The sequence below is a fragment of the Panicum virgatum genome, chromosome 7K, assembly GCF_016808335.1.
Source record: "Panicum virgatum strain AP13 chromosome 7K, P.virgatum_v5, whole genome shotgun sequence".
NCBI lineage: Eukaryota > Viridiplantae > Streptophyta > Magnoliopsida > Poales > Poaceae > Panicum > Panicum virgatum.
In genome coordinates, this window is record NC_053142.1 from 11,801,959 (window position 1) to 11,812,671 (window position 10,713).

At 46.2% G+C, this 10,713-nt stretch overlaps 1 protein-coding gene across 1 annotated transcript; it reads left to right on the forward strand.

Annotated features, from left to right (window-relative positions):
- The first annotated feature begins 2,146 nt into the window (after positions 1-2,146).
- Positions 2,147-3,040, forward strand: LOC120639920 (proline-rich protein 2-like). The gene has a single exon (XM_039915838.1). It carries the CDS (start codon positions 2,147-2,149, stop codon positions 3,038-3,040), a length of 894 nt encoding a protein of 297 aa, XP_039771772.1.
- Positions 3,041-10,713: the final 7,673 nt, after the last annotated feature.

The following is a 10,713-nucleotide window of genomic DNA, read 5'->3' on the forward strand; positions in this document are numbered from 1 at the left end:
GATTCCCAGACTCCGATGGAATTTGGGCCTGAAACCAGTTCCATTGTATGCTCTACGAAATTATCTTTCCATGCATATAAAGAACGTCCAAATTGGACTCCATATGCGGCCTGGGTGTCATTCTTGGTGCGTGCTGCTCCTGGACTCCGATATGGACTCGAACTTAATTTGGCCCTCCAGCTTGGCCACTCGAACCGGATAAGCTTCGGGCCTGAGCGTCACTTTTAGTGCGTGCTACTCTTGGACTCCGATATGGACTCGAACTTGATTTGGCCGTCTAGCTTGGCGACTCTAACAGGATAAGCTTCGGGCTTTTATCTCGATTTGGAAATCCATGCTGGTCTCTTTGGTCTCTATGCCATTCTCCAAGCGGTGGTCATATGCATGGAGGTCATGTCCTCATCATCCTCCCTTTCTTGATGAAAAGTCGTACTCGGTGTCGATTGTGCTTGAAACTGATTCTTCACAATGCGACAGCAAATGGGGTTGCCAAAATAATGGAAACTGAAACTGTGAGATGAAACATGACCATGTATCCAATTGGTCCGGATGTCTTCTCTAATACAGATGTCACAAAACTTGTAAGCTTCACGATCATAATGCATACGATCTTTGTCAATACTATCCTGCAAAAGATGAGTACTAACTAGAAACATATGCTCCCCTTCTTTGGATTTAACTTGTGTCTTTAAAGGAAAATTAGAGGAACATGGCATGACAAGATTATTGCTATTGCATCCATCTACCTGATCAGATTCTTTCACAGCCAAAGGAGATTTCAGATTTGCACAAATATAAACTCGATGTATGGTATAGTCTCCTTGAATGTTATATGTGCCAAAAGTAGGGATGGCAATTCCACCCGCGGATGCGGGTATCCGCGGATTTTAAACCCGATGGATGCGGGTGCGGGTTTGATATTTCACCCGTGGGTGGACCCGCACCCGCACCCGCATATTGCGGGTGCGGGTGCGGATTTGAGATTCCACCCGCGGGTGGACCCGCATCCGTCCGGAAAAAAAAAACCACAACCCAACCTATTTAGATAAGGTCAATCCCAACTATCCTAACTACAAAATGAGCACATAACTTATGAATTTATTGTTAGTTTGTCCTTATTACTTTGAACTAATGGATTTGATACTAGTTTGCTCTTATTACTTATAGAAATGTGTTATTTGACTGTTTAAATTGATGAATTTGTACATTTTTATTACATCTGTTGTTAGACCCGCGGGCACCCGAAACCCGCCCGAAATCCGCGGGTGCGGGTGCGGGTGCAAAAATGCACCCGCGGGTTTGCTCGCGGGCGGGTTTTTTCCAATCCCGCGGGTTTGCCTGCGGGCGGATTTTCGCCAAACCCGCACCCACACCCGCGGGTGCCATCCCTAGCCAAAAGCATAGTATGTGTGACACCCCAGGTGTTTAAAAAGTGGTTAACAAGATCATTAACCATGTCACCATGCATAATCAATTACAATTAAAACAAATGCCTATGTCAGCTGGAGCGGACCGTCCGGTACCCATGCGCGGACCGTCTGCAGTCGGGATGTTCGGACATCCGAACCGCCAACTGAAATCCGAGCGGTGGACAGTCCGGTTTCCATGGGCAGACCGTTTGCAGTAGAAACGTTTGGACACCCAAACTTTTTGCATTAAGCCTTAGAGCAAGTATTATGGGCGACGGAGAGCCGGCGGCGTCCGACGTGGGAGAGAGAGAAATTAGGAGAGAGAAGAGAACGACCGTCTCGCGAGACGCCGGCTGGGAGCAGGCGCATGCGAGCGCGCGGAGCTCCTATTCGCTGCGATGCTGTCACGCTCGCTGTTCATTGGCCGCTGCTGCTTGCACCGCGTGCTGCTGCTGCCGCGGTAGCATTAATTGCTGTCCACGGAGGCTTTCTTTTCGCCGGGAGCGAGCGAAACCATAAGCCTTGCTCTTAGGACGTCCGAACGTAAATTTTTCCTATAGCTCGCCGGCGGACCGTCCACGTACCTTGGCAGACTGTCCGGTGTTATGTTTATTTTCTCCACTACTGGCGGATAGTCCGCCTATTACTGGTGGACAGTCCACGTAACTACTGAGGAAAATCATTTTGAATCGGTCTTTTTCCTCTCTCTCTTCACTCTGTTTCCCTGCAGCCCGACCATGGCATGGCAGAGCAGCCGCCGCCCGACCATGACCTGCAGAGCGCTGCCCGGCCGTACCTGCGGACGCGACCTGCCGCGCCCCCGACCTGGCAATGCCTACGCCGACGCCGCATGCCCGCAGTGCGACCAAGCTCCTGCACCGCCGTCTGGCCGCGCCCGTCCCCTCCTCGGCATCAATGCCGCTCGCCCAGCCCCCTCCACCCGCCGGGGCACGCATTCACCGTTCCGCAGCCGCCTCCTCCTTTGGCCCCCTGCCGCCGGCCGGCCACACCGCCGTAAGGGGCAGCCTCCGCCCCCTGGACACGCCGACGTCGGCGCTCCTCCGCCCGCCGGGAACGCTGACGGGCCGCGCGGCGCGTCCGTGCCCCGCGGACGGCGTGGGCTGGCGCCCTGCGCCTCCAGGCGTGTGGCGCGCGCCTGCTCCCCGGCATGGGCTGCCGCCCTATGCCTCCAGGCGTGCGCCGCGGCCCCTGCGCGTGCCTGCCCCGAGGCCGGCGGGGGCTGCCGCCCTGCGCCTCCGGGCACGCCGCCGGCCGGGACGGGTGAAGGGCCTCCGCGGCAGCCGTGCGGCGCGCCCTGCACGTGCCTACCGAGGCAAGGCCCCCCGCGGCCGGCGTGCCGCCATCGCGGGCGGTGGGAGGCCCTCCGCGGCCTCCGTGCGGCGCTCGCCGTCGGGGCAAGGCACGCCGCGGCCGGCTTGCCGCCGGGGTCCGGATATACCCTCTCCCTCGCCGGATCTAAGACTCTCTTGGCTGGATCTGCCTTGACGCCGGGTTCCTCTGTCTGGGCGACATGGAGCGGCCCTCACCTTTCCGGCGGCGCTGGCGCGGCCTCCTGCATTGCCGCTCGTTTGCGAGGAGGTGCTGGCCGGACGCGCAGCAGGCCGGCGTAGCTTTTGTGCCATGCTGGCATGAGGGCCGGCGGCAGCGCAGCCATTGATACGCTGCGCTGCGACAGTCGGCGCCCACCCACCGGTTCCTGTGCAGGTAAACGCAGAGGAGAAGCAGTTATTCGTGTCGATATCTCCTTGTGAGAGTGACGTGTGCCGATTGCTTATTGCTTCTTGAATATGCCTGTCATTTGAGAGATTTCTACTTCTGTGATTTATGATCATTGGAACCATGATAGGTTACTGCTTAGGAGAGTAACTAACTGTTTTATTTATGATCAACTCATTATTTTTTTAGCAGTGGATTTGGCCAACTAAGTACATATCTAGAAATATAAAAGAGCTCTTTTCTATCGCAGATTCACTTATACATGCTTCGTAACCAGATAATATGAGAATATATATTACCAGAATAATAGGTATCACAACTTCATAGGGTGTCATGCTTCCTGATATCCATGTTTCATATGTCATGTTTGTCAAACAATACTAACATATGGTGAATTTTTATTTGTAGAGAGAGAGGGAGAGGGAGAGGGAGAGGGAGAGGGAGCGGGGATTTCATGTTGGCAGTAACTGTTAATATGTTGATGCAGATCTTTTTTAAGTCTGCCATGAGTTAACTTTGTCTTGGTACAATTTTGGTGCTTCAGATTTGTAACTTGTTACTTGTTATCACAATCTACTTGGTTTTGTTTGTTTTGAGTTAAGGTCAAGAACTTGGGTGGCGTATCAATGGTCTAATCTTGTGTGAATCGGGTCCTCAACTGTATGTTGCTGCTGCTGCTCTACGGGCGTCGTGCACATGGAGGCGCTGGCCGGTCGGTCGTGGCACCGGTGTCCAGCGCCTGCCCATGGTGCCTCTCAGTAGACAATTAATTTGTTTTATACAGGAAATCGAATTAATAAGCAGCAAGATTTTTATTTCTGAAGAAACTTCGCTAGCGCACTTGTCCATATAGTATAGTGTTTTTGTGTGTTGCAAGCCTGCAACCGCTAATATTGTGATGATGACACTGCCAATTGTGGCAAACTTGAGGCATTTCAATTTTCAAACAAAATTACTTTACCTGCACATAAAAGAAAACATTATTTTCTGTTATGATTTCTAAACTGATTTCGATCACGCGCAGGGGCGGTGCACGCGGCTGCAGAATCCTGCAGGTGGTGGCAGTTGGGGACTGCGCGAGGGAGGCGAAGAGAGCAGATGCGGATGGAGCGTGGGGATGAATGTGGTTGTGTAGCAATAGTTTGGCCTGGAACAATGTAATGGCTTTGTATGTCTGAAATTTATCCGTAGCGTTAACACGAGCACACTTACACATAAATATTACATATGTTGTTTTTTTATCCGTAGCGTTAGCATGGGCCAACTTACTAGTGTCCCTATAAAAGGCCAAGCTATAAATAATACTCTATAAATAACTGCCCCAATGAAATGTAGGTAAAAGTGTTTTACTTTATCACTTGAGTTGATTGGATTACAAGTTTATAGTGAATTAATTTATGACTTGTTACCATCACAACAACTCATGCGTGTGTGGTAGTGGTGGTTAAGTATTTGAATATACTAACCACATGCCGAGAAATATGATAATCGGTAAGCTTACCTGATTCTGCTGCAGTTAAACTCTGAACTACCTTTATGAATTTCAAACTAGGTTTATAATACAATTTAAGACTCAGTGATGTAAAAGTTGTGGAATGTTGTAAACTCTGGGCTCGCCTTCGTGCGGGTTTTGTGTACGTTTTGTTCGATCCTAGTTCAAGTGGTTTCACCGGGATATTACCCGACTGGACTGTTAGATTACTCCGTTTGAAGTGTGTGATAGTTGGATTGTCTTTAAGGTGATGACTAGCGCACTTGAGCCGGATTAATTTGAGTGGTTCTACCACAATATGTATGTCAAAACCATGGCAAATCAGCATATGCAAAAAGTTTCTCCTCCAACTAATTAAGGTTACACCAAACATCAAAGTCAATGTAGCCCAAAGTATTTAAAGAAGACAATAATTTCAGCTCATCAACATCACTAGTAATGTGAAGAAAATGTCTATTTTCAGCACAAGTGTTTGATTCCAATACACATATAGCATGATCTTTCATCAATGGTTGCAGGGGTATAATATAAATATTATCATGCACGTCATCATTCTCACAAGGAACATCAAGAAAATTATCTTGTGATAAAGGTAAATTAAGAGAAGGTTCCACTAATAGTTGCTCAAGAATAGCACCATTGGTGTAAAAATTCAGCACGTCAACAGAATGCTCACCTTCTGTGAGTGTAGTAGAACAAAATTCAGTACCTTTGGTCGCCTGCTCAGCTATGACATGTGTGACAGCAATGGATGGCTCTTGTATTAAATTTGGTGCAGCAACCATGTCGTCTCCTGTTATGCCATTCGTGTCTTTCTCATATACTTGGTTGGTCTGCAAAATGTTAGACATAGAAGGGCATACAACAAGGGATGTATCCTCCAAAGAATGCACCTTATCTTCACAACTAGATACATGAATAAAAGTTTCTCCCATAAGGGTTTTCATGTCGTTCCATGTTCTAGGTTTATCAGATTCACACAACTTATCCCACCAAACTGATGCACTATCTGTTAAAATACTAGTGGCATTCTGAATTTTTTCTCCATTCACAGATACAACATTGTGAAAAAACATTATCAATTGCAAGTTCCCACTCAATATTTTTTTCAGCACATATACCATCATAAGTAGGTGGGGGTGATCGTTTAGAATGACCTGTTGGAGGAACTGTAGCTGTAGCGGTGAGTGCTATATAACCTGCCATTATTAGTAGCAAACAAGAAAACACACAAATGTATATTTTCCTATAATCTACTAGGATGTGGTCAAGGGGCAAAGTCGCACACTCTCAAGTATCTTACCACGCGCTCTTACAAGTGTTCTTACCAAAGCAACACGAGTGGTACAATCGGTGGCCGGTTAATGATACCTATTGTAGCTTGAGTGTAACAATTGCAAGGTGAACCTGTATTGATCAGAAGTATGTGGAGCTTGGATAGGCACAATATGGTAGCAAGGATGAGCAACAATTCAATTCAGAAATTGCAAGACTGAAAAGTAGTCCCAAGCTAGTCTACATCACCGGCCTAAACTCGTATGAGACCTAGTTTAAGCAAGCAAAGGATACAACTCAGCAGAGGGACTAAAAAAGATGTAAGCACTTCTGAATTTTTTTTCTTCCCTTCCCGTTTTTGCTTTTGGGGTGCGGCTTTTTCTTTCTTTTTCTTTTTGCACCTCTTTGCCTTTTTCTTACTGATTTTTTTAATAGAAGAAAGTGCCACAAGAATTGTACAGGTACAGCCAACGTAGACTCTTTAACTTTTCTCCACGTGCGTAGGTAGAAAATCTTGCTGCTGTTTATTTTTTTTTTGGCACAACATGGTACTAGCTAACAACAGCCCTTGGAACCTTTTTGTTCACATATTTGCATGAATGCGCACAATAGAACCAAAGTGTGAGACACCACAACACAGAGACACGACTTGACTCAAGCTGGACTCAACAAACCTAGACACGGCAAACACAACGACAACGGAGGGACTAAAATTCAGTGAAGCAATCTGAAAATAAAAAATTGCACCGGCACAAAGGGTGATAGGACAGCGATAAACAAGACTGTTTGTGTATGGCTTTTCATGGACTCTAGGTAAGGGAAACACAAAACGAATCTAGAGGGGAAAAACATTGTAATACCTCACGGCAAACCCGGAATCTGATACCAATTTATAGCGCCAAGCGCGGGGATCTTCCAAGAGGTATGGTAATTTCGATTTGTGGAACACTCAACTCATGATCAAGGCTTCTAACTAGCAAGGATTCGAAACCCACCACCGTTACACCGCTGCTCCAAAGGTGATCAGCAGAGCACAACCCAATTGAATTTTCTGCAAGTGAAACGAAGAACACAAACAAGAACGATAAGAACACAATCTGAAATTGCAGATGTAAATGAGGCAAAATAGGATAATAAAAGGTTCATGCTCTGAACATGAAAGGACTAATCGCCACAGTCGAGTAGAACAAGAACAGAGGCCCTGGATCACTGTAAAAGGACTAATCGACACAGTTACAATGAACGATTCAATTTCTCGATAGAAAACTAAACTCAAACAAAACCCCAAACCCTAATGAGGCAGTGGCTACTGATAATATGAGGTTTAGGGTGTGCATAACCCCCTGGACACATCCCTAATGGACCCAAAAGATGTGTCGCAGCACCTTGATAGATTTTGGACGTCCACTTGTTTTGACGATTCCTATCAACTCCGATGGAATTTGGGCCTGAAACCAGTTCCATTGGAAACTCTATGAAATTATCTTTCCATGCATATAAAGAACGCTCAAATTGGACTCCGTATGCGGCTTGGGCATCATTTTTAGTGCGTGCTGCTCCTGAACTCCGAGGTGGACTCGAACTTGATTTGGGCTTCCCATTGGCGACTCAAACCGGATTAGCTTTGGGCCTCCATCTCGATTTGAAAATCCTTGCTGATCTCTTTGGTCTCTATGCCATTCTCCAAGCATGGTCGTATGCACGGAGGTCATGTCCTCACAGGCTACAAATATGATTTATAGCGTCACATGCATATCGTCAATTGCTTTCCCACAGCTACAGATCATCTGAGCCGACGTGTTGACGCAAATCTCGGTCAACACACGAATGCACTAGATCATGCGGCGCGAGAAAGAGCTTGATGCAGCTCTCTCTGCGTGGAGCGGTCAGACCGGTCGCTGGTGAGAATCGGCGACGGCCGACAAACGCGAACCCGGGAGGGACACTATCAGGGTAGGCGCACGTAGGGTTGTTCTAGGATCGGTAGGCCACCTAGAATGCCTTCAAACGTCACGGAGACGAGGGAAGAACAGCAAATGGGGTTGGAAAAGCTAGGGTTTGGAGAAGAAGATAAAAAGTAGAGTTTGTATTGATTTTGTTCGATTGTATTCTCTAATCGGCCGTGACCCTTTATATTTATAGGCTGGGGTGGACTTATCTCGCAAGAAATCCTGTTTACAGATCTAAATCTATAAAAATCACTAGTTGTACTCGGACTCTACCTGGACCGGTCAGACCGGTCGGACCTACCGGTCAGACCGATCGGCCCCTGCCAGACAGGCCACAGTGCCTTGACCGGTCAGACCGCTCGGTCATACCGGTCAGTGCCAATTTTGGCTATCAACATATGCCCCCCTGTTTTTTGGTAAAGCTTGCTTACCAAAAAAACATTCTTCTGAGCCAAAATTGTCTAAGGGCGATGATTAACACTACATCAGCCATGTTTTGCTCAAGTCAATGTTGAAACAACTTGTTTGGGCCGCCACACCTTCTTCAATGTCGTTGACGTCTTTGGCACGGTCTCCACTTGTTGTCCCATTGCCTCCATCTTGCGCATACGTTGCAGCCTTCGCTTCTGAGTATGAGACAAACTTGAGGGACACCACGTCTGCTGTAAATACTTTGAATCTTGCTCCTTGCTCTTCCCATTCTCTTTGCTGCAATCAACATCTTGCTTGACCGGATTATTGCTAGCAACAATCGGTCTTTGTAATAATGCATGATTTGGATACATAGGAGGATATTGAATATAATATGATTGCATATGCATCCTACTATAATCCATAGGTGTATAAAAATAAGGATACCAACAATACCATGGAGCAATCGGTCCACTAGATGATGTATAATTACTTTGACTCGATTGCTCTTGATGTCTTGACGATGATCCCATATCCTTGACTTTGCTTGGTGGCCCCTTCTGTCTCTGAGCACTCCCTTCCTTCTCATATTTAGCCAAGAGTTCTTTAAAACTCGGCCTTGTCTTAATTTTGGAGGAGTTCCCAGATTTACTGGGCGCACCGGTCAGACCGGTCGACTTGTTGTCGGCCTTCTTCTTGTCTTGCCCCCCCGAGTGTTTTTGCACCTTGAGGGATCTCCTGTATCAGCTTCTTTTCAGGTCTTTCATCACCAATAACTACATTCTTCCCCTTGGTTGATTCGGCTTGACTTGGCCGAACTAGCACTTTAGGATTTTTCAATTCCAACACATGCACTGGGAAAGGATTCTGATCAACCTGCATATTAGGAGTAACCAATCGTCCTTCGTTAATGGCGGATTGAATTTGTCTACGTAACACATTGCAATCATTAGTAGCATGTGAAAAAATATTATGAAACTTGCAATATGTTCGCCGCTTCAACTCTTCAGGCAGCGGTAGAGTATGTGACATCTTAACATATCCAATCCTATATAACTCATCAAATATTCTCTCGCACTTGGATACATCAAAAGTAAATCGTTCATCTTGCCGATTTTTCTGAATCGGCTTAAGAGCAGAACAAGTAAATGGTTTATTTTGAGATGGCCAAGCGAACTCAGCAGCATACACATCATTAGATTCATCGTCCGAACAATTTGAATTGCATTCTAAAGTATGCACACTAGAACGATGATGTCTTTGAGAATCTTGAGGCTCTTTGCTTCGGCTTTCTATAGCCAAAGCTCTTTGATGCACATGAGTAACAGTAAAGAAATCATAGCCCCCTAATCTTTCTTTAATATGAGAGTGCAAGCCATTAAAAACCAAATCAGCTAAATCCTTTTCTGCAATATTCACACTAAAGCATCGGTTTTTTGTATCGCGGAACCGTCTTATATAATCATTGACAGATTCATCACGCGATTGTCTAACCAATGTTAAGTGAGACAATTTAAGCTCATCATACCCACAGAAAAAGTGCTCATGGAACTTCTGCTCTAATTGTTCCCATGAACCAATAGAATTAGGTACCAAAGATGAAAACCATGAGAAAGCGGTTTCAGTTAGAGATAAAGAAAATAAACGTACTTTCAACTCGTTTATTGAACCAGCTTCTCCTAATTGGGCAAGATACTGACTAATATGCTCAAATGTACTCCTAGTATCTTCCCCACTGAATTTAACAAACTCAGGCAACCTAAAACCAGCAGGGTATGCAACCGAATCAAACGAAGTAGGATACGGCTTTTGGTATGTGCGGGTTTTACTTCTAACATCCACTCCAAAACTTTCCCTAAACAGATTAGCCAAATCATTCTTATAATCAGTAAGTATTTTATCGAAATTACTCGAAGAATTTGGTTGTGTGGATGTAGATACCTCTCGCTGGTTTGAAACAAACTGACCGGATGGACCGGTCGGACCGGTCGGTACGACCGGTCGAACCGGTTGGGGGGAACCGGTCTGACCGGGCTGATATACCGGTCTTTGCCGGTTTTGCCAATGCTGCACATATCGGTCAAACATCTCGTCGGAGATAGGACCGGGGTGTGGCACTGAATTCCTGGAGATTTCTGGTGGTGTGTACTGAACAATCTCGTTCGTTCGGCTAATGTTGGCCGAACCAGGAATACTCATAATAGGATCAGTGTATGTGGGTGTAACAGTTTGATCACTGAAATAATTTATCGGCATCCCATATTGAGGTTGACTCGTAGGAGATGCTGCCGATGGTTGAGGAACATAAAATTCAGAAGTAGAAACAGATGGAGGTTTATCGGCTGATTTTGGTTTCTTACCAGCCGATTCCCTTTCCTTAGAGCTAAGCCAATTAACCCAATAAATATCACGCTCAGCTAACAATTTCTGAATTTGTTCC